The following is a 25286-nucleotide window of genomic DNA, read 5'->3' as shown; positions in this document are numbered from 1 at the left end:
GAAAAGGTTGGTGGGTTGAAATAGATTCTTTTGCAGTTGTGGGCATGTTTAAAAGTGATAACAATCCTTCGGAGCTATAGACAAGGTGGAGACACTGTGCAAATCAAAACTTCTATCTCTTTCAATCACCCATGTATGGAAAGAGGCCAATATTTTTGTGGACATTTTATCTAAAACTGGTGCTAATCTAAAAGTGGAAACTCCAATTATTATTGAAGGGAAGGCGTCATGGCTCCATAGATGGGAGAATCCATATAGTAGATTTGTTAGATTATGTTAGTTTTTTCATGTTGTAAACCTAGTTTAGTGTTCACTTAGCTTCAATTCAGTTAGCATTTGAGTATTGGGCAAACCAATACTCATAATATTCTTTTTGTTTTTAATATATTTCATTCACCTACCGAGTAAACAAAAAATTATCATAAACTATTAATGTAGCAAGCCTGCCACTAGTTTTATATATAGAGATCTATTTTTTTATTTTTTATAGAGAGTGACTCTTCAAGACAGATTGGGGAGTAACTCTCATAACCATTTTTTTTAATCACTCACAATGATGGGATAGATGAAAAGTCAAATATACCCTTGACGTGAAAAAAAAAACGATTCGGGTAGATGAAAAGTCAAGTATACTCCTTACATAAACAATGATTATTCATGATTGTTCATACCTATTTGGGTATGAACAATCACTATTCATACCTCACATAATATATGATAAGTGAGAACACCTATTAGAGTATGAACAATCATTGTTCATATATATTTGGCATATGAACAATCACTTCATACCTCATGTATCACTGTTCATACCTTAATATAATGTATGATTAGTAAAAACACCTATTGAAGTACGAACAATCATTGCTCATACCTATTTGGGGTATAAACAATCATTGTTCATAACTTAACATCATATATGATTAGTAAGAACACATACTGTAGTATAAACAATAATTGCTTATACCTCAATATGAGGCTCATACATTAATATATTGTATGAGGTACATTCATCTATTTAGGTATGAACAATTATTGTTTATAACGAAACCACATAAATGATAAAATTGAAAAATATTTATTTCAAATCGGTGTTCATACGGAATATTTTAACTCGAAAATTGGTTTTCAAGGTTAAACAAAAACGATCGTTATGACTTGTGATAGTGATTTTCACTCAAAAAAAAATGGCCATGGGGACCAATTTATTTGTTTTTTGTTTTTATTTATGGGGTATAAATATATATGTATAAATACTAAAAGTCCAAAGTCGTAGACAATTATTGACTTTCAGGTCTTTGGCGTGGAAAATATATTTTCTTGTACTTTTCGAATTGTGGGCCTTAGTCCAATTTTATTATGTTTTTTTTTTTTTTTTTTTTTTTTTTTTTTTTTTTTTTTTTTTTCCTGTCCTCTAGCTTCAAAAAGTACACTTCTAATTTTCTCCTATTTTCCGCCCATAGAAAAAAAAGGAGAGAATCGAAATAACAGACTAAAATCATAAATGCAAAAAATGTCTCCTCTTTCTCTCCAGCACCAAGGTACCATTTTTGGACGGTTTCCCATAAAAAACATAGTCTCATTCCAATAAGCAATAACCCTAAAAATATCAACAACATGGTCCAGAAAACTCCAAGCCAGGCACGTTACTTATTACTCACATTTTCTCTATTCAAACTTGGCTTCTCATTGTTTTTTTCTGTTTATAATTATATAAAACAAAGTGTTGGGTTTTTTATTATTATTTATTAATGACATTTGGTTTGGAAACGCAGAAGAAGAACTATTGTGTGATGGGGGATGTTTATGGAGTATTACTTGTGCCTAAAGAACTTGAACTTGAAAAAGATACTTCATTTAATGCTGCTGACCTTAAATTTCAACTGCCCAATGTTGGGAAAGCTACCAAAGTGAGTTTTTTTTAGTGCTTGTTTGGATTAATGTTTTTCCCGCCATTGGAAAAAGAAGAATTTTTTATGTTGATGCTTGAATGGAATTTGGAGTAGTAAGGGGTATCCAAACACACCCTTGATTATAGAACAGAAAAAATGCTGACCCTTTTTCAATTATCATTATTTTCTGCTTCAATGGGTTATACCAATTTTCCTCCTGTGGACCAGATTGATTAGTAGCTGAAGAATAGAGATTGTTGTATGTGGATGCAGGAATTTTTTAGAAGCAGAGAGGTTAGAGAGTTTTTCAGTGGAGCCTTAGCTGGTGCTATGACGAAAGCTGTTCTTGGTCCCCTAGAAACCATAAGGTGAGACATTGCAATTTTAGTTTTACTATATAGTAATGGGATACTCACATTAACATGCAAATAAAACTTCATCAGTCTCTGTTCTGCTTCAAAACTTTGAAGGTTTCAACATAGTTTTTCTTAACTATAATACGGTGTCCGCGCTTTTATGATTGCTCTAAGGAGTTCAAACACACAGTTCAATTCATTGTTGATGGCATAGATACATATTTTATTTCTTCTTCTGCATAATTATCTATGACATAGTGATGTGTTACTGGAGAATAATTGCATTACTGATATTTGGGTTGTTCTTTGCACACCAATTAAGAGTTGAAAACTATCTGAAAATGGATTTGACTGGTGTAAATTTATCATGAGATAGTTTGCTATTGTTTTAATATGTTTACAAGCTCTAGGTTGCTATTGACTTCGCAACACTATAGCTTGTTTCTGGTGTATTTGAACCAAAAGTAACTGTTGTTGTGGCATTCTTTCTAGGGTGTTAATGTCTTTTCCTCAATAAGATGACAAGTCATGTTGGTGGATAATTTGAGGAATAGTGATCTTCCAAATTCCAACCCTCTGAATATTTGTGCCATCTTTTTTAGATAATAGGCAGTATGTGTATTTGTAGTGAATCATATTTACAGGTTTGGTCTGTCTTTCTCTCGGATTTTTGGCATTAGATGGGACATCAGTACATCACCAAGGTTTCATGTTCGTAAATTGAGTGAATCTGTTGAAATTGAAGCTATTTTTTTTTCGGTTTTAATTTTCTGGTATGAGAAGTTCCTGTAGAAAATCAATGTATGCTTGCTACTTTTGGTCATCTTTATAGGGCCAAAACAAAAGTATTTTCAGATCTGAAGAAGTGCTCTCTCAAGTGATACGTCGTAATGACGTAATATGTGTTGTATTGTTCTTGAAATTGCAAGCAGTTTCATATTGAGGATCTGATGTCTAATTGGAGGGGAGTTATTTATGAAGAATCGAACTACTGGGTTGAAGAGTTATTCATCCCTCTTTTGTGATTTCTTGTCTGATTGTATTGACTTCTCTGTTTTCCTTGAAAATCAATTTTCCTGACTGTAGAAACAAATAAATCATTAAACAACAATGAGAACTGTTCACCATGCACTGCAACTCTGCAAGTAGTGAGGATTTATAATTACTTCAGCATTCTTTTATTGAAATTTCTAATTATGGTTTCCTTGTAACGTTCATATGCCAATGATAACCATCCTAGGCAACTGTAACCAACTCAAAAGATGTGTAAATGATGGAGATACTTGAGCTAAGTGCACACAATAATGGACTAATGGCTAATTTAATTAAACCTTCCTTTACATCATGTTTAAGCTGAGTATTACTCGTACATTTTAAATAGTTTTTACCGAGGTTGTGATTAAGTCCAGATTCCTGAACAATCTTGGGTAGAAAACATTTCCCGAAATATCCCTCAGAATGACAGTTTTCCTTTGTTTCTTAGCCCCTTTTGTCTAAGTTGTTTTGCCTTAGAAACTGAACAGCAGTTGTTTGGCGCTAATTGTGCAGGACAAGAATGGTCGTTGGTGTAGGACCTAGAAACATTGCTGGCAGCTTTATTGAGGTCATTGAGCAACAGGGTTGGACGGGTCTTTGGGCTGGCAACACTGTGAACATGCTCCGTATAATCCCAACACAAGCTATTGAGCTTGGTACATTTGAATGTGTTAAGAGAGCTGTGACATCAGCAAAAGAGAAATGTAAGCAGAATGGGGGCTCGAAGTTGCAAATTGGTCATGTGAGTTTGGACGTCTCTCTCTCTTGGATATCACCAATTGCTGTTGGTGGTGCAGCTGCTGGAATTGTAAGCACGCTTGTCTGCCATCCTCTTGAAGTATTGAAGGTAATGGGAATCTTGGGATACTATATCATGAAAATAGGTATATTTAACTTCAGCTTTGTACTTTTTAATCTTGTTAATCTCGACAGTGACGCATGGTGTTACCGGGAGTAGGTTCCCTGCAACACCTTTTATACAACATGTTATCAAACGCCCTCAACTGCATCCTACAAAATGATTCAAGGGCAGATTTGCGTGGATATGACCACCAAGGAGATCATCTCCACAAAAATCAGCTCCTTTGGGTATTTCTTAGCATTACCAAAATAGGGTCTCAGAACCGAAACTACTGGACCATCAAGAAATATTTATATGTTTGGAACAACTTTTGACAAAGTTAGGTTTTGCCAAATGAGCTAATTTTCCGTGAGCCGATCTCTATGGTGTAATTGTGTGAAGATCATATGCACAAAAAATAGCGCTTAAATCTTCTTGGTAGTTGGCGTTGTATATGTAGCATATCATTATGGAGAACATAACTCCATACGTAATGTCATCTCATTGAAATTTCTGTGCACTGTTAATCGCGTACTACTCCTTCCACACTCCATTAAGAGTAATAAAACAATGAAAAATTAATATTCTTCCTTATTGACACAGGATCGGTTGACTATAAGCCGAGAAGCTTACCCTACTATCAGCCTTGCCCTTAAGAAGATGTACAGGGATGGTGGAATTGGTGGCATGTATGCTGGACTTTGTCCCACACTGATCGGCATGCTTCCCTACAGCACTTGTTATTATTTTATGTATGAGACGGTGAAGAATTCATACTGCCAAGCAAAGAAGAAGAAAAAATTAAATCGAGCAGAGATGCTCGTGCTTGGAGCTCTATCTGGTGAGACTTTAGCTTTTAATTGTAATATTCCTATGCATTTCCGCACCTGGCTACCTGATTATGCATTCTGGAGTAATGTTGTTTCTCTCTGTTCTGTTTCATGCTTAAAAAAATTCAATATGCTAAATAATGGCTTTCAGTCTTCCACGTTTATATGGTTGGAGCCAGGGCCCTATTGGCGTCTTTCGTTTGTCTCTTGATGATTGACAAACTTGTCTTTGGAAGATGAATGAAGCAAAGTTACTTTAGCTGACTAGACTTTTAAATGTTTATGTATGCAGGTCTTACAGCAAGCACTATCAGCTTTCCGTTGGAGGTGGCTAGAAAACGTTTAATGGTGGGAGCACTGCAAGGGAAATGCCCGGCAAACATGGCAGCAGCACTTTCAGAAGTCATTCGAGAGGAGGGCTTGAGGGGACTCTACAGAGGGTGGGGTGCCAGCTGTTTGAAAGTCATGCCATCCTCGGGCATCACCTGGATGTTTTATGAGGCATGGAAGGACATATTGGTTATTGAAAAGAACCTTTTATAGTGATGGATGAGGCCTTCATGAGAACAGCTTATTAGACTTTCCTTCAGCGGGATTGTCAGATCTCGTTGAATGCGCAGAAGGTTGCAGACAGGGCATGATGGGAATGAAATGGGGTTTGCACAGGTTGGCCATGGGATGTTTTTGTACTATCTGATGAGCTATGCTAAAGAGAAAAAGGAAAAGGTTAATTTGATCAGAATCAATATTTTATTTTATTAAGCAAGGTTGCCTTATATTTTATCAGGCAAAGTTGCTTTCTTCCTGTACTTTTAGCTTTTTGATCTTAACATGCATTCATTCAGTTTTTTTTTTTTTTTTTTTTTTGGATTCCGAGTTTTGTACACTTCTGATGTTAAAGAGCTGTGAGTTATTAGTTGAAATGATGGGAAAATCTCTGAAGATGATGACAGCTAGCCCAATTTTATTTGTACTAATTTGGATGAACTGGTCTAACCTTATAAATTACATCTATGCTGCAGTACAAATGTCAAAGTAGATTTGGTAACTATAATCTTTATGTGAATATTTGCTGAAGAATTTGAAATTAGACAAGAAGTATGTACCCATTTGATATTTGCATTGGAAGAAGAAGAAGAAGAAGAAGAAAGTAGGAGAAAGAAGAATGGAAAACTTGGATATATATATTACGGATGACTCAACGATGCCAACCAAGAAAGGTAATCCGAAGAGGAAAGATATAATGCATCAACTGCAGAAAATTGAAAATTGGTAAATACTCATGCATATGAAAGTGTTTCAATGTACGGGTATGAATCGAACCAAGCGTACTGTAAAAAAGGCCCAGTTTCATGAACTCCTGTAGAAAATTCCCGTAGTGTCTCGAATGTTTCAGTGATTGTAGAGAATAGGTCGTAGTGAACGAGAAGCACAGAGAAGGCATAATAGTTCCAGTCTAAGGTACCAAGGTAATGGCGGATCATCTCCGGATATGCAGTTGTTATCGTAGTGAGATTCATTTCGTATCTAACTTTCCAACAGGAGTAGTCCCTCTCCATATCAAGAATGTAGAGCTTGTTGCCGTAGTCAAACCTCTGTATGAGATAGAGATGGTCTCTGGAAGCGCCAAGGTAGTCAACCCTCCTCTCTTCTCGTCCCACAGGTATTGGAGGCAGTGGCATTGTTCTGAATAGTTCTTTTTCTACATCAAAACAGAGACAGAGACAGCAGTCCTCCGATGTTCGGAAGTGCAAGGCACCATTCCAGTATATTCCAGATAGGTAGACAAGACCAGATGCAGTGAAAGTTCCTCCAACAAATCTCCAGGAAGAGGTATTCGATGAGTAGATCGAAATCTGATATTCATCATCAGAACCAATGTTGTGCATGCAGACAACTTTGTAGTCTGGTGATTTCAGAGGATTGAAAGCTAAGCTAACACTACATATGAAACCTCTGTTGCTACCAGGTACGCTGCAAGCTTTGGGAAGAATAGTGTATTGCTTTGTGGTGGGGTTGTAAATGTAATAGGTTTTTGAGTTTGTTCTGAAGCTGCTACAACAAAGGAGACCATTGCAAGACTGAAGAATTTTAATGCCTACTGGATCATTGACAAAAGTGAGAGATTTGAATGGTGCAGATTTTGTGGTACTGTCGAGGGAGATGAACTCAAATTCTGGATTGCCAAGTATTGATGTTCTATGCAGAAAAACTCCAGAGATCGGGGGAGAGTTTCTAAGGTTGTAACTATGAACCATATAAGGATCAGAAATGAGAGAAAGGCAATGCTTTGAGACAGACTTGAATCTAAGAATAGACTTCACTGGCAAGCGAAAGAAAAACTCTCTTAAGAGATTGTCATCGTTGGATACTGCAGATGCTGAAAGCAAATACTTACCATCACCAGACTGCTGCCTGGTTCGACGAATTTTTCCAGTCAGCATTCTGAATCAAACCAATAAGTTGCGTATAGAGGAATATACGTACACGACTTCTTATTCATGATGTGCAGATATAAGCATTGACTTTTAAACTAATAAATACTAGTTTTCGACCCGTTCTCGTTATATTAAATTGTTATATTAGCTTTTACTTAATTTTTGATGTGGATATATAGCTATGAGATATGAATATATGAACATCATATTGGGTTACACTAAATTTTTTATGTGATTCCTATGAACATCATTAATCAGTATATCTCTCACGTTGAAGAAAAAGATGCTGAAATAACCTTAAGTTGAAATAGTTGTCACGTAATATTGCTTCAATCTAGTTATTAGAGAATTATACAGGGCTACACTATGAATAAATTAAGATCGAGCATTTAGTAATGGTTTCTTGCTGTTTAGCAAATAAGTGTTAATCTTTGAAAGTTTACATCCATTATTAGCTATATTTTTGTGGTTTTATGTAAAGGAATTGGGAAATAAGTGATTGTGGACAGAGTACATATGTAAATTGAAGGTTGCCGGAAACTATAGGATTTGAGGAGAAAGGTTATGTTGCATTATTCCACAACTCTTTCGTTGTACATAGAACTTGTTGTTGATTGGACATGATGTCTTTTTCAGTCTTTTAATGTAAATGGTGTAAATTCATAAAATTTTGTAATGGCAGAAAGTAAGAGCAAAGAACAACAGCTGCGCAGAAGAAATGTTATCACTGCATCTCTGTTGTTATTTCTAATTATCTATTAATCTTATGGGATAACGCGTAGTAGAAGAGACAATTATTGGTTTTCATATTTCACTTTTCAATTGAATTGAAGCTTTCATTTCCTCTTTCTATGCATGTTTCATTGTTCTTTTCTATGATAAAATATAAGATATTGTAAGGAAACCAACATGAATATTTTGTGCCATGACACTTACCTTATCACCATGCTGAAATCACTGGCCTCACTGTGTTGATGAACTTGTCTTGAGGTTTTATAAGGAATGATGAATTTATAAGGAAGAGCAGGAATAATCTGATGCATTCTAGGCAAGGGTTACCTCCTTATGCATTCTAAACACAATTTTTGGTAGTTCGATATACTTTACGTCTATCTCTCTGCTTGCTTATGTTTGCCTATGGAGCAAAGAATTACGCATTACTCATTGTCATTTGCCAACAGGGCATATTTTTGCACTTGGGAGCAGCATTACTATTCTCCTTTCTATATTGGTACTCGAGTACAATCTTGCAAGCATTGGGCGTAAGCAGATATAGCTGATCAAACCGGATATTTTGGCGCATGCATGCCCTCAACTCTATGCTTCTGCTCTGAATTTGGCAATGCAGAGGTTTCTTCAAGCACAGAACATTGTGAAACCCTTAGCTACTGGTTACATAGCTACTGGGATTTTTTCCTTGCATTTGCTTCTCACTTGTCCATGAAATTTGAAATGGGCTTTGAAATGGGTTATGATATATTGATTTGGTATCTGCTTACTTTCAATTTCGTTATGTTATACGAAACAGAAAAATGAGTTGTAACAACGCACAAAGAAATCATATAGAAAATTGCTTGATTTAAAAATTACTAAAGATATGATTCCATATATGTAAAAATGTCTGATAAGTCATCTCATTTTCAAGATTGAACAGATGATTAAGTAGAGAGAATCATAATTCTACCATTTCCTCTTTATAATTGCCTTTAGATAATCAATATATTTTTTCTTTCTGAATTTGTATGAACTGATTTTTAAGCGTGTCGTTCTTTTCTGCAATCTCAAGTTTGTTGCAAATTTCTTCTATTTCTTCGTAGTTATAGTCTAATACTTCAAAGCTTATCTCACTGCGCAGAAAATCAATTGCTTTCTTTGATGCTGAATTTTCTGAATCTTCTCGAGTTGTTGAGTTTCCTTCGAATTGGTGATTTTCTTTGATGTTAAATATTAGATGTGTAAGTTTTTTTAGTCAAATATTATTTTAGTCCAATTGGTTAAGATACTTAAGAGACAAAATGGGCTGTGTTGTACACATGCATGTGTTGGGGACTTGGGTGTTATCTTTCTCCTAATTTATGTTTAGGTTGACTTGAATATTTTATGTTTGATTCAACAGGTTTAGTAGTAAATCTGCATCAGGAGTAATATTTCAGAGTATGGATTGGGAAGACAACTGTGTAGCTCTACAAACACATAAATGGTTAGCAAAGTCCAATGCTGAAGCACATATGCCAGCTATGGATATTGATAAGAAATACTAACTGCTGTTTTGTTAGTTTTAGAAAGTTGGTGTTAGTTTTTATGAATTTGGAAGGCATTTTTTTTTTGTTTTGAAATGTAATATGTTTTGATACTTTGCAAGTTTGAAAAAAGCTTATACCATGGCATATACTTATATTATTAGATATAGCTTGGCTACTGGTAAAGTATACGGAAAATGGTTTGCTCACGATCTTTGAAGACGAAACAGATAAAGGAGCACTATTCTTGATCTTTAGTCATTCTTTTAGGCCCACATATATTTCTAAATATGTTTTTTTTAGTTATTGGGAGATAATGTTCGAAATCCTCAAGTATGCGCTGTTTGACCCACTTAACTACTCATTATAAGAGTTAATTTTTCATTGCTTCCCCCAATAAATTTGGGTTATTGTCCGTCCATTTTTAGGTTCATTCGTTTCAGGCACGAACTTCAGTTAAATCAGAAGACTTATTTTGTAATGCTATAGTTCGAATAGCACATTAACTATGAATATATTTCAAAATAACATTATTTTGCTTCAAATGAAGTAAATACATGAAATTAATTCATATCTAAAGTTTAAAATAAGCGTTTAACAGAAAAAATATTATGTGACCAACATAAGAAAATTTGGTATTCAAGTACTAATCCTCATGGTTTTCTTTTCTTTATTATGGAACTCTCCATGTCCTTCATTCCTTTAATTTTTTATTCGAGATAATATATCTTATCTTTGTTGTGTTTATCATCAAACAAACAATCTAGCATAATATTTTTGAGGATGTCGAGTTGATTATGTTTCTTTTCAACTTCTTTTCTTTTCTTCATAAGTTCTTTGAAATTGAAGTCTCCAATTTCCATATCACGTTCATCCTTTATAAACTGAATTGCGTGAAAAGCTGCTGAATCCTCTGCTTTTGCAACATAATATATGGTGCTTCCATCAATTTCTTTAACTATGATGTCTTCATTGTTAAAGAATAAGTCTTTCGGTACCTTTAATGTTACAGTGCTTTTGAATCGTCCGCTCTCTAATTCCGTGTTGTAGACCAAATCTTGTTGAATGTTAAGTCCTGCTTCTAGAATTTCCTTTAGCACGTTTTTTTTACATAACCTGTAATTTTCATACGCTATTATCTGCAATATACATAATAAAATAAAGTCAGTAAATAATTGTAAATAATGGAGAAGAGGAAGAAAATAGGCTACCTTGGTTTTCGATATGTGTAGTTCAATTGTTTTTTTTTTAGTTTAATAGATTATGTTTTACTAAATGATTGGAAGTTTACTTTTCGTAGGATTCTAGTTTTGTATATCTCTTAAATTTTGATATTTTGGAACAACGAGCTTCTCCTTTTTTGCAGCCTCCACTCTATTAGGAGCATGGATTATGACACGTGTCGGGTAATTTGAAATTTAGATTTTGAGTTTTATGGTGTGGGCACGTGCAAAACGTGTGAGGGGTAGTTGTGACATTTTGAAAGGGCATAACACCAGACACACCACAATAGACGGTCAAACTTGGTAAATGAATTGTTAACTAACGATAGGATTACCTAAAGCTAAGAAACGTAAAACTTTGGGTCCAATGCAAATACCCATATTATTGGGACGACCTAAAGCTAAATCACCTTATTTTAAATTAGATTTTTTTGTTTTTAATTAGGTAGAAGCTATTGGGTTTAGAAACCTCTAAGTTTACTCTTACTCCCAACAAATTATAACATATGTTTTAAGCGGGTATTGTATCTCAAATTCAATTCAAATTTGAGTTTCTACCTCTTTTTCCCAAGCAGCTTCATTTCACACTAAATTGCTCCAATCTTCATGGTAAGACATGTATCTGATTATGTGGATGTGTTATCAAGAATTGTATCTTTAGTTTTTCTCTTAATTTTCTCATTCACATTTTTCAGGCGACGGGAGGCCTGTTATGGAATGGGGAACCAGGTCTAAGGTTGCTGCTAGTGCAGCTCGTGGAATTGCTTATCTTCATGAGGACTATAAGCATCGTTTTTCTGATTTATAGGTTTTAATTAGTAAACCCAGAAACTTGTTCTGGTTTATACTTTATAATCCATAGGTGGAAGACTTTCAATCTAAAACAGTGTACCTTCACGTCCTGATCCTTGGACATGGTTATTTGAACACACTCTTTTTAACCTACTGATGTCATTTGAATCACTTATTTTTTACTGCATTGATTCTCCCATAAATTTTGAGGCATTGGAGAGTCTGGTGATATGGTCTCCTATGTTGAAGAAGCTTCGGTTGAATGGGAGAATGTCCATTCATGAGCTGTACAAACTGATGTGTCAAGCTCCTCAGCTCCCACATTTAGGAACCGAAGCGTTCAACCCCGATGAAGCTGTTCTTGTAGAAGAGCAGGAAATGGATCTCCGATCGGCTTTTGCTTCTCTCAAGTACTTAACCTGCCTCTCAGGATTCAAGGAAATGTTGTCTGGTTATTTGCCCTCAATCCAACCTGTTTGTGCAAACCTCACCTCGCTAAATTTTAGTTATGCAGACATCAATGCTGAGATAGCTTAAACAAATCATTTGCCACTACCATAAGCTCCAGATCTTCTGGGTATATATTAATTATTTTTCTCAGTCTTCCTTGTTGGGTGATATCTTTTCACCTAGTCTTGAATCCTACTTACTGTTGCCATTTCTGAAGGCTGTAAGAAGTCGGGTCTTTCCAGCTATTGCCTGGGAGGACAGTGATTCCCCAGTCTCAGAAGTGGGCCTTGTTGCCATTTCTGAAGGCTGTAAGAAGTTGCGTTCAATTCTACATTTTTGCAATAAAATGACCAATGCAGCTATTGTGGCCATGTCAAAGAACTGTCCAGATCTTGTGGTGTTCCGTCTTTGCATAATGGGGCGACACCTACCAGACCATCTGACAGGCGAACCCATGGATATGGGCTTTGGTGCTATTGTAATGAACTGTAAGAAGTTCAGAAGGTTAGCAGGATCTGTTTTGCTCACCGATAAGGCCTTCTATTACATTGGACAAGATGGGAAGTTAGTTAAGTACACTATCGGTTTGCTTTTGCGGAGACACCGACGTGGGCACCGAAGTTATGTGCCGGGGATGCCTTGAATTGCAGAAGCTTGAGATTAGAGATTGCCCTTTTGTGTATGCAGGTCTGCTCTCCGGTTTGCACCATTTTCATAACATGAGGTTCCTGTGGATGCCTTCTTGTAGATTGATTGTTGGAGGTTGCAAGGAGGTTGCTCGAAGACGACCCCAAGTGGTAGTGGAAGTGATCAAAGACGTTTATGGACATCGAACACGTGAATTACCGAAGATTGAAGAGGATTTTGGCCAAATAGTTGAGAAGTTATACATGTATCGATCTCTTGATAGACGGCGGAGTGATGCACCAAACTTTGTGACAATCTTGTAGACTTGCATTTTAACAGAAGGGAGAGCACATTGATTGTTTGTTTATATCACAGCTCAGGAGCAAATTTCGGAGGGATTTGAACAGTGGGTATTTTTTAAAATCCACATGGGATGCTGGTTCCTGCAGACATAATAGCCTTCTATTTTCTTGGCTTGGGCTGTTGGAATGGCATTAGGGCGAACCATGTTGAGAATGCTGCATGTTTTACCATCTGGCCTTCCAAAAGTTTGTTAAAGAAAAAATTGATGTGGCTGATGGTTGTTTGAACGAAATTGGTTGGCTCACCCTATATTGTTGTATTAGACACTTTCATTTTTGATGATCGGCAGGTGCATCTGTTTGACATCAACACACCTGGAGATATTACCTTCAAGGAATCTGACAACTTCACTTCTGGTGATAGACCTACTGTTGTGGATACAAGTACTTATTATATATGTAGGAATTAACAGAAGAAACTTCATTCTGATACTTTGCATCCACTTATGGTGATAGTATGATACTGGCCTGGACCGCGTGGTCTGTGACCAATATATATCTGATGTTTAGTCGACCTCTAGAAGATGCATAATACCATGATCTCAGGACAATTAGGCCAGGCTGATGAATTTGACATCTTCTAACCTTTGTTTTACTAGTGTGTGCTTCCGTATATGTCATTCATCAAAATCGTTCTTACAGCAATGTCAGAACTATTTTTGCAGCCATCTAGTTAGTGATGCTTAATGTGGTCAGGCTTCAACTGGTTCTATTTTGTGTTGGATAGTTTCTCTTTTCGCAAGATGAATGGGGGGTTTTGACCTTTTGTAGTAATACAAACTTTTGGTTGAGAGAAGTATTCTTAATTTAGTGCAAACTTGGCTCTCTGGTCCTAGTGGTCTTCTAATTGTATGTTTTCGTTTTTATTATTATCATCATCGTTATTATTATTATCATCATATTTTATTCTCGTCTTAAAACTCTCACATTATAAACGTAGACCTTTTCTCTGTTAAATGTTCGGCTTGCTTGCTAATATTAAAGTTACTATGACTGGATACCAGGTGCTCATCTTATTTGCTATCCAGGAGCATTCAACATGAGTATTGATGAAGCACTGTGGGAGCTAGTACAGAGAACAAGGCAAGAGTATATCATGAGTCATATTCTTGTCATCATCGAGCCTGTTATATGATTGATTCTATCTGCCCAGATTAAGCTTGTCCCTTATGCAATACCATGATTATAGTTCCTTCATGATACAACATACCTTCGTGTTTATTTACTGATATTTTCTTTCCCATTTTGTTTCGTGGCGGTGATAATCGGTGTTTTTCAAATCTAATTCTCCGTTATATATTTCTGAGATTGAAAATGGGTTTGTGAATTTTGTATCTATTCTTTTTTATTTTGTTGGCAGTTGTTTGTGGCAACTTGCTCACCAGCTTGAGACTCTAGTGGCTCTTACATGATTTGGGGTCATTCAACACTTGTTGGACCAGTAAGACATCTTTAATCTGAAGTGTTCAGTGTTTTAATCATAGTCACCAACATGAGCTTTTCTTCTACTTTGTAGTTTGGTGAGATAATTGAAACTGCAGGTCATGAGGAGACAACTGTTATTGTTGAGGTCAATTATTCCATGATTCCATTGCGAAGGTACTTCTTCATACTAAAAAGCAGAAGGATATTAGGTGAGGTTGGTTTTGCTTATGCCAGATTCAATCCCATCGACCAATTTTATTGCCAAGTCATCGTAAAAACACTTCCCAACATCTTGATCTCCCTTTTTTAATGTGATTCAACTTTCAAATGTGTTAAATGACAAAGTCCTACACTTTCGAATTGTATAACAGCTGTAATTTCTTTTCTCCCTTCACCTTGCTTAATACAAAAGTATGAAGAATGTTTAGATATTTAAACTTTCTCCGTCTCCTACTAACTGTATTGAATGTTGAGAAACAGAAACGGAGTGACATATACAAATTTGTTGACATCCAGGAAATGAACAATGGGGCGGTTTCATAATGTTGTCCACTTCTCTTAAGTTCACCACAATCAGGTTTATAGAGCTTTTGACATATACTTTTTTCTGTTTCCTTAATGTTTACAGTGAAATGTCCATTATAAATTCTTGTAGAAGTAACATAAATCCCGAATGCAGTATCTAAATTTAATCTATTTTTTCATTTTCATATCGGGCTATAAATTTAATCTATTACACGCATAAAGACAATAATACAGACGCAATTCAGATGGCCTATTTAGATAATCATAACCCTCTTACTTTTCTTTGAAACTCTGTTACATATATAATTTCAAGTGCATTGTATACATGTTTCACTATCTGTTCATTTTAAGTTACATTTTTTGTGATGGTTCTCTAACTTGATTTCATACTTTAGCTGCAACATTTGTCATCCCCAAAGTGTATGACAGTAGTTCTGTAGTCATTGTGGCAGCTGAACAATTATATACCTTCGAACTTCGATAATTTGTGGCTACTGTATGGTTATTTTTTTTATCACTGCTGAGATAATAGGACCATCTGCTATTGTTCATTATTCTTTTTTTCATTTAGAATTCCACAGTAATTTGTTGCTTTCAATTTTTTGAGCTGCTTAGTCCCCCCTTTTCCTTGAAAACCTCTACAAAGTTTCACGTGGCAATATTTTCAAAAATATTAGGGATAATATTGTTGTTTCAACTCCATATCGGTAATAATATGTAATTGGTTGTCAGTTATCTGTTTCTTAAAAGCTGGTTTGTTTGTTAAGCTTCCTGACCTTTTCCGTTTCAACAGTGAGACACCACGTTATGGTATGGGAAGTGAGACTCCTATGCATCCATCACGAATCCACTACATCTGTATATGACTCCTATGCGAGATTCTAGAAGTTTGTCCCTCGATTGCCTTCCGAAAATGAATTAATTCTTTTTTCTGTTCTACTTTACTAAGCTATACCATCAGGATCAGGACCACATCCCTCTGGAGCTTGAGATGGTGCCATGGTGGCTTTGGTACTACATACTTTTCTTTTCGAATATTTACTCATCAGAAGTTAAACTGAAAGTTCTCTACATGAGATTTTTGGAGTATTTAGATTTTTGTACAATTTAGATCTCTAAGAGCAAGTGCTGTTTCGGGATTCTTCACTTCGGTTTGCAGTCTGCCCTTTGATTACGTTAAAACTCAAATACAAAAGATGCAGCCAAATGCGACTGGAAAGTACCCTTACAACGGCTCTTTGGACTGTGTCCTTAAAACTCGGAAAGCAGGAGGAGCCTTAAAATTTTACACTGGATTTCCTGTTTATTGTGTTAAGATTGCTCATTATGTCAAGGTAAGCTCTTCCTCACAGTATTTAAAGGTCATATAGGATTCTTTGTTGCCAAAAGGATTTCTTTATGAAACACAACTGACCAATTCTTGGTTTGCATGTCGATTGTTGGTACTTGGTACATGGTGCAGATGACATGGATATTTTTGAACCAAATCTAGAAGGCTGAGAAGAAACTTGGGTGGTAGATCCCCCTGATGTGCTTGGGTTAATCATGAAAATAATATTTGTCCGCGTTTTACCACAGGTGTATTTATGCGAGGTAGGTCAGCTGGTAAGCGATAAGTTATAGAATAATATGCTTGAGTGATACTTCACCTGCTTTCCTCATTCTTGATACGACTCGATTGTCATGCTGCTCTGAATTTTCTATAACTCATTGTGCTCCACATCTTAATTTGATAATAGGTTAGTTAGTTTTTCCTTGATAAACATGTATACTACAGCATATATGACATTTATTTTATGAGCATAAGGCTTGTATAGTTGTTTATAGTTTTTTATGTTCATATCTATCTGTGTTTTTTTGTGTGTATGTTTGCTATTAGTAATTCTTTTACAAATTCGAATGTATTTAAAGTCTTGTGAATAATATTTCACATGTAAGTTTGCGAACATTATTTATACACATCAAGTTAGTTAAGGCAAGATTGTCTTTTTCAAAAGAAATAAAATATATTAAATCCAAATATGCAGAACATTGTATGTGACCAAAACAATCTCAATATATATCTTCATTCATGTCTTCAGTAGATACTTTATCTACTTTATCTCCGATTGACAACGTTTCTGTTTTCTATGCCTTGTTAAGATAGTTTAAAAAATAATCACTGCTACTGATCTTCTCTGTTTCTTTTCAAATCCATTCCTAATACATAAATAAAATTTAAAATTAAAACTAAAAATTAAACTATATAAAAAAAATTGCTTAAAAAACATGTGACATACCTTTGTCTTCTTGTTCAAGTATCATTGAATAATATTAACACATATATCGATTTGTTCTTGTTCACGTATCATTGAATAATGTCGTAGTGGTGTATTGACCTGCATTATTTCTTGCTAATTTTAATCATAATTTATAGACTAACTTAATTCTTTATTTGAAATCCTTATACCACACGTCAACTTACCTCATCTGTCAATCCCTTGTAGTCTTCATAAAAAATAGTATTATTGTTTTTCCTGTAGTAACAGAGTCTATTTTGCTCAATTGTATTCCACGCATCAGTATGTTTCACTAATCATCATTCCAGCATTTATCGATCCGCAATTAGTTGTGTCCACATCTATGGTATCCATGTGGTTTACCTGCAATATTTTAAATAATCTTAGTAGCTACTGATAGAACAATATAATTCAAACTAAGTTCTTAGATTTAGAACACAATAATAATTATTAATTCACAGAAAAAAAAATTAATTTCTTGGTATTTGTAGCTCTGAGTTTTGTGATGGAGGTTTCTGTACTTATGAATGGTTGAGTTGTATTTATAGGTTTCCTTTGGCGTATTTTTGTCTTAGTGCAATACTTGTGTTGGACTTGTACTTTGATTAGAAGTTTTATTAATTAATACTTATCTAAATTAGATAGATATCAAAATTAGAGGTTTCACTTTGATTAGAAGTTTTATTAATTAATGCTTATCTAAATTAGATAGATATCAAAATTAGAGGTTATCAATCGGTAAAAGATAGATATAATAATAAAAAAGCTACTTATTGACCTTGTTTCCTTTTTACCTAAAGTCCTAAACCAACCAATTAAAATAACATCTTTGTATATTAGAACTTTGATATTTTGCTTTATTAGAAACAGATTAATATTCGAGGCTAGGCAATATCAACGCATGAAAGTTTGCTTTCTATTTGAGATTTTTTTTGTGCTTCAATTCCGTGTAGTAATTAAGTTCAGGCAAATATTGTTTGAGCATTCTCTGGGTTATTTTTTGGATTATTTGATATTGAATATTTAGATTATGTTTATATCATAATTTTCCAAAGTTTATGTGTGATAGATAACACATATTTATTGTCAAAGATATATGCTACTTCTAATAATGGGGTCCGAGTCTGAGTTGCATTATCTTCATCCTATATAATGATCTAGACTCTGACATTATTATAAAAAAAGTGATGAATGTATTATAAAATCTTGATGATTAAGATAAAATCTTAATAAAAGAAAAACAATTATTCAACTATCGAGAACTATTTATTCCTCTCTAAAAGATTCTTCATTTGCTTGATACTCTGCTGTCCTCATCACTTTACTCTTCATTTTTTTAGCTTTCTTTGATGGTCGAATTTCTTCAGTAATTTCTTTGAAAATATGGTGCTGCATTTTAACATAACAATATATTGGTTATTTATTTTCTCAAAAATAGTAAATAAAATATTCGGAAGAGGAATTGTAATAAAATTTGAACATACCTTTGTATTTTCTGTCATTGATTCAACATCTTTATTATCTTCAGATACCATATTTGTTATGGTAAATGATGGAAAATTTTCATGCATACTATATTTATTGAGTTTGACTTGAAATATCCAATCACTATTAGTATTTTTTTCAAGTTCTTTTCGAATGTCATCGAAATCTTGACCCTGCAAATTATATAATAACAGTTAATAATAATTTAATATTGAAATAAAATTAAACGTGTTTATGCTTTACTTGCCTTTTTCTCTAAATCCAGAACTTTTGCAATTGGTACTTTTACAATATCTTCTGCTTTGTTACCAAAAGCTACGAAAGCAGTCATTTCAGTTTCATCCTCAACCCATAGTTTTAAAAGGTATCTGTAAATTAAAACATTTAGAATATTTGTACTCAATATCCTTTTTATTAGACATTTGTTGGAAGACTTACCTCTTTTTTGGTCTTAAATATTTGGCTCCACAATCTGTGCATGTATGTTCTGAACCACTATCAACGTGTTTTACAGTACATTTAACGCAAGTTTCGTAGTACCAGTTGGTCTCTAACAACTTAACAAATTTTCCTCTGCATGTGAAGACCTTTCCTTGTAAAAAGTCATAGATTACAAAACTAACTATATAAATCATATGATATTGAAAATATATGAAAAATAATGTAATAGTAAATGGTTAACCTGATTGGTTGGTTCCATCCCATATCTTATGAGTTCTTCTATTGTTATCCTGTCCTTGCTCATTTTTTCCTCTAATGAAATTGGTTCTTCGTTGTCTGTTTCTTCTATTCCAATTTTTTTATTGGGGTCTTCAAATATTCACAATTAAAAAAGAGAATCATTATAGAAATATGAATAATTGAAAATTTTGTAAATAAAACTGATCATAAATTACCTTTTTCTCATTTCATGAACATATTTTAAATCCAAATTTATGTAAAGCTTTGTTGCTGATGAGACACACACTTGGAATTGCACTATTAAATAGGAAACAATTTAGCATGATAAGAATTATTTTGGAAACTAATACAAAGATGATGTTAAAGCTTAAACTTACTTCCAATCTTTTTCAGAAATAGAGATGTCAGAATGACAATAACATTTTCTTCCTTATTGCTTTATATTAGCAATTGTATCGGACATTTCTCCCCATAAAGCCACGCTCTTCTCATAACCCCGGTAGATTATCCCAAATTGTCAAATACAATTTAATAATAGAAGAAAAAATTGCGTACTTCTGAATTAATGTTTACCTTTCGTCTACCAAAGTAATTTCTATGAAACCTTGTGGTTTTTTATTACCAATTTTTTTCAAAATTGTTATTATATCTGTATTACAAATATTGTTAGATCATTCGAATATGCATTATTAAAATATACAAAAAATAATAAGTTTATAAAATACCTTTCAAGTCACATACTGAGGCATCTTTTGTTGCAAGGAATTTTTCGAATCCAACAAAAGTGAACTTGTAATTTTCAATACTCTTGTCATCTTCGTTGGTAGGAGTTACTATAGCTACTTTTGTAAACAAAATTTTGCAGTTAAATCGTACAGGGCGGTAACCCCTATCTTCTTTGTCCACTTCAAATTTCTCAGAAGTATAAATTTTTCCCTCTTCTAGTTTTTCTCTAAATTTGTCTTTTAGGCTGTCCTGTACCTTAGCATGGATTTGATCTCCCTATGATTACAAAATTAAATTATTAAGTAAAAAAAAGTGATTAATTATAACATTGTGAATTAGTTCCTTAACAAAAAACTATCAATATATATTGATTGAGAAATTATTGCGTAATAAATCATAAATAGACACTCGGGCACCACCATCTTGAAATTTGATGACTGGCATAAGATTCACGTCAAGTTCAAAAAGGTATTATTATCGTTTAGTGCTTGTGCTAAGGAGTTAAACAGCTTGACCATAGGGAAAGGAGTGAAACTGGATTGAGATGCAGGGCGCATCACCAAAAGAGATTGAGTTAATTATAGTTGAATCATCATTAGTGGCAGAGGTATGGGGAAGGCAGGAGTAGGAGTTTACCCACCGTGGGACTGGAACTGATTGTGCCTTGCTTGCCACGATCTTATGATAAAACTCACCGCCTTAACTGGAACTGGGGATGATGTGACTCTTTTACGCGTCGATGTACCTTCAAAGATCGCATCTGATGTGCCGTTATCTGATCGGTTCTAACATTGGGGGTATTAAGGGAGGGAAAGATACTCTGCCATATCAGAAATGCCTGCCGACTCTTCGAGTACTGCTCCTCTGGATGCTGATCCTTCTGGTCCCCTTATCATATAACAGGGGTAAGTGTTTGGAGATATACTATAAAGGAACATCAAGTTCCTGCACGCTTTTCTTCCTTTGAGACCTTGACTTTGAACTTTAGATCCTTTCTTGCAGCCGTTCAGTAATCCTTTCATGAAACCACTATCTAAAAAGGGTGATCGTGAGGCATCCAGTATACCTCATTGGTAGCAAGCAATGGCAGAAGAGTGATCAGCGTTAGAGCGGACACAGACCCGGGATCTGGTCCCTCTTCCTGAGGGTAAGAAAGCTATAGGGCTTAAGTTGGTCTATAAAGTGAATACTCACTCTGATGGCACACTTGAGCGGTACAGAAGGTAAGGGGGTACAGGAGGGACTGACCCGCTGGTTTTAACGTTTCGAATGTGGGTACTTGGAACATTATATTGTGTTCTGCTCTCATTTCTAAACCAAAATTTCTGGTATAGAAAAGAGCCTTAAACAATCATAGCTATATCAGCTCATATTGTCGTGGTACCACTTGGACATTTAATGGCTTCAACAATCACTAAACAAAGGAGATCACTTTATTTGTTTCTGCCCATATACCCATAGTGTTTGTCTTAGTGGATACCTGTAATTTTTTAATTTGAAATCATATTTAGTCATTTGAATTAATAGAATATCTTTAGTTGATTTAGCGCGAACTTTTCTTAGGCAGAAACTTAACCTACCTATAAACACTATGGTTCAATTACTCCGCCAAAAAATCAAATTACTATTTATTCTGTCACAATATAATCTTTTTAATCTTTGTCTTTTCATTAGTCCCACTTCCATTACTTCTCTTGGAACTCAAAAAATCCAAAACTATTCAACAATATAAAATCCAACCCAAAGTCAGAATCCCCAATTATGATATTCTTAAATGTTATAAAGATGTCATGCTTATGTTTTTCTTAGTCGTTGGCCCTTTACAACTTGTTTCTTACCCCACCATCAAGGTAAAATATATTTCAACAATTTCGATTTTTATTTATTGATTCTCTGTTGATTGATATTTTGTTTGTTGTTGTTATTGTTATTGTAGTGGGTTAGATTTGAGGTTACCAACAGGATGGGAGATAGTGATGCAATTGTTTGTGTATTTTATATTTATAGTGGAAGATTATGGGAATTATTGGATATATACATAGGTTGTTGCATTGTAAATGGGGGTATGATCCTTGGGATACCGTCTTTTCTTGGCCCTGCTATTGCTCCTGGTCCTACGCAAATGTCTATTGAATCATTATGTTTATATTATTGGCATTATAAAACTTTAATTCCGTGTTGAGGTCCAACTTTCACCTATGGATAATTTTTTGCAAATACCCAATTGGAAGAAAGTTAAGCGCATTGGCTTCTTTGTGGATTGTCTATATCATCAGGATCCTTAAAAAGTCTCTCTTGAGTAGGACAGGAGTATATAGTTTTTTGCATTGTTAATCCTTTCCCTAATATTTCTTTTTTATTTGCTGTCTTTCTATATTAGACCATGGAATTGAATGGTCAGGAGTTATATTACCAGGAGCTGAGGCTTGATTATTCCAGACCAAGGGGTTCATTTAATACACCGCAATTTGGGTACTGTTGATATTACATGTGTTTTTAATTGTTTTATTTGGTCTTCTCACTGCTAATTCCCATTATGCCAATGCAGAAAGACAAACTCGTATCATAAGGGAGGCCAACGTCTTACGGTTTTTGTTCGAGTTTTTGACACATCAGGGAAGCCTCAGGAGGTAGAGTTTTGTTGAACATTGTTACTATCTATTAAAATCATATAATTGGATACTATTCTCACCTATCCTTTGGTGGCAGTTTGAGAGCACATTGCAGGAGCACTCTGCGTCCTGTGGGGAGGTCGTAAGGGTGTCTCTCCCAAAGGATTACGAATTAGGTGCTTTGAAGGGGTATGTAAAATTTTTCCTTGTGATTTTCTTGTTATGAGATATTATTTTTACTACAATCTACACTTGCAATGGTGGCTGTCGCGTGTAATTAAATCTAGGAATGATACAAAGCGTTCATATTGTCGTTGGCCTTACCCCTAGGTTCACTGTTGAGTGGATGCTACTCACTTGCTCAACATTATTCTTTTCTAGATAATTTCTTAATCTTCACTTGAGGCATAATAATAATATATTAAAAAATATTCAGATCTATTAGAAATTTAAAATAAGTTACATATCCTATCCCAAATAAAAAAGTTACATAGAAGTTACATAAGCAAAAGTTGAAGAAACAAAAGAGGAATATGTCACTTTATAAATTTTGTAAATAAGAGGAATATGTTGTACCTGTATGATTGCTTGACTTGAATTATAGAATAGCCTGCAATATACAATAGAAGAATTTAGAAACTGTCAAAATATTTTGATTAATCGTAGGATTTATATTTATAGTTCTTGTTTTTTCTAATAATACCTTTGTTAATTTGAGGAGAGAAGGTTTGTAGATTAGTGGAGTATGGTTTTTGGTTGTGATTTATAGTTATTTTTCTGGATAAACATCCGTAGGTAGTAATAGAGTTCTAAGACTTCTAAGACTGTGAAGTGTTGTGTTAGTTTTAGACTTTTAATTGTATAAGACTTCTAATTGTCTAAGAACTGAGTTAGCTTTAGACTTTTAATTGTATAAGACTTCTAATTGTCTAAGAACTAAGTTAGCTTTAGACTTTTAATTGTATAAGACTTCTTAAATATTTCCTTGGAAATTATAAGCTAACGACCCAACTGAGGAGGCGAACGTATCCTCTTCAATTACGATGATAAAATTTAGGACAACTTTCAAAGCATTTAATGCATTATTTTAAAATTTAGGACAACTTTCAAAGCATTTAATGCATTATTTTTAGCAAAGTATTTGAGTAAGATAAGAGGAATATGACAGCTTTCAAAGGCTAGAGATGGACAAATGTGAAATACGAATGCCTTGGTTCTTCTGATAGAGTATAGGCAGTTTTTTACTCAGCTGCGAGGGAATGGTCTGCTGGTGGGACGAATAAGGGCTTTAGAATGGTTTGCTGCTCTAGGTGGTGGGATTGTTTAGGGTTTCTGAACAAAAGGAACCTCAACTTTACAAAGTTTAGAAGAAATTATAACCTAATGACCCAACTGAGAAGGGCAACGTATCCTTTGCAATTACACATTTCAAACTAATGAAATTTTTTAGCCACGAATAAGATGAACAAATTTATTACGATTAGAGAGCTAGGTTATTGGTTAGAGTAACTGATAAAATAAACAAACATTAAAAAATCATGTGCACTCTCAAGTCGAAACACATCGGATCCCAGAAGGGCTAACCCCATGACAAAGGATTCCACATAAAACCAAGGAATTTCAAGAACTTGTTCTCCTGCAGGTACTCGAGATAGTATGGGGATACTTGAGCACACACATACATAATGTGAAATGAGTAAAAGAAAATGAAATAAAAAAGATATGTGGTCAAGACTGGCTTTTCCTTGAGCTTGTTATGACAAAATATAAACAGACTGGCTTCAGCATTTTCTGACAAAAGACCTTGACGTGATGATCTTAGCTGTTGAAAAACTTCTTAATCAATATACTTCACAATCAAGTACCTATTCAAGTATATATTATAGTTTCATTAGTATCAGGAAGCTCATTGAGATCAAAGTTCAGCACCACACGGTCTGTCTGTTTTGGTTCAATTGATGTCACAACCGAGCTAGTAGGGATGGGAGTCTCGGACACCTTTGTCTCGACTTCGGATCAACTACTGTGTTGTCATCGCCCAAGTAGTAGTGGTGTAACTTTCGAACACCATTGGTGAAGGCCGGTGACTTTTTGTGACCTCCAAGAGCTTGTCCTCAGATCGAATGACTTGCCACACACTTGCAATCGGGTGGATCGCCCTCCCTTTGAGTCGCCCACTTGTGTCACTTCTGTTGATGGTTCATTAGCTCTTGCAGAAATTTCAGTATGAGTTATCTCTGAGCAATCCTTGCTTCATAGCTAATAATAGTGTTCCTTAGTATTATTTAATGAACAGTCAAATAAAGTAACTTTTCATGTTGCAGTGCAGCTAAGCAACAACACAGTGAGAGTCCAGTAAAGAAGCCTAAAAGTACCACTACTCAGAAGAAAAGGGGCTCTTCCAAAAGGGTTATTGACATTGACCGTGATGAGGATGATGAGAGTTCTGGTGGTTTAATTACTCATT

General features: G+C 34.7%; 2 protein-coding genes and 1 pseudogene across 2 annotated transcripts; 2 read left to right on the top strand and 1 right to left on the bottom strand.

Annotated features, from left to right (window-relative positions):
• Positions 1-1434: 1434 nt before the first annotated feature.
• LOC147509331 (Mitochondrial substrate carrier family protein) lies at positions 1435-5975 on the top strand. The gene is made up of 6 exons (XM_086601663.1): positions 1435-1641; positions 1776-1910; positions 2166-2260; positions 3797-4130; positions 4728-4965; positions 5247-5975. Exons 1-6 carry the CDS (start codon positions 1618-1620, stop codon positions 5495-5497), a joined length of 1077 nt encoding a protein of 358 aa, XP_086457789.1. The 5' UTR covers positions 1435-1617; the 3' UTR covers positions 5498-5975.
• A 142-nt stretch (positions 5976-6117) lies between these two features.
• LOC147509330 (F-box protein At5g07610-like) lies at positions 6118-7551 on the bottom strand. Its single transcript, XM_086601662.1, has one exon. The coding sequence runs from the start codon at positions 7396-7398 to the stop codon at positions 6235-6237; it is 1164 nt and encodes a 387-aa protein (XP_086457788.1). The 5' UTR covers positions 7399-7551; the 3' UTR covers positions 6118-6234.
• Positions 7552-11803: 4252 nt separating this feature from the next.
• LOC147509329 (transport inhibitor response 1-like protein pseudogene) lies at positions 11804-13344 on the top strand (annotated as a pseudogene).
• Positions 13345-25286: the final 11942 nt, after the last annotated feature.

The sequence above is a fragment of the Coptis chinensis genome, chromosome 3, assembly GCF_015680905.1.
Source record: "Coptis chinensis isolate HL-2020 chromosome 3, ASM1568090v1, whole genome shotgun sequence".
Taxonomy (NCBI): domain Eukaryota; kingdom Viridiplantae; phylum Streptophyta; class Magnoliopsida; order Ranunculales; family Ranunculaceae; genus Coptis; species Coptis chinensis.
This window is presented reverse-complemented; position numbering and strand designations above follow the sequence as displayed.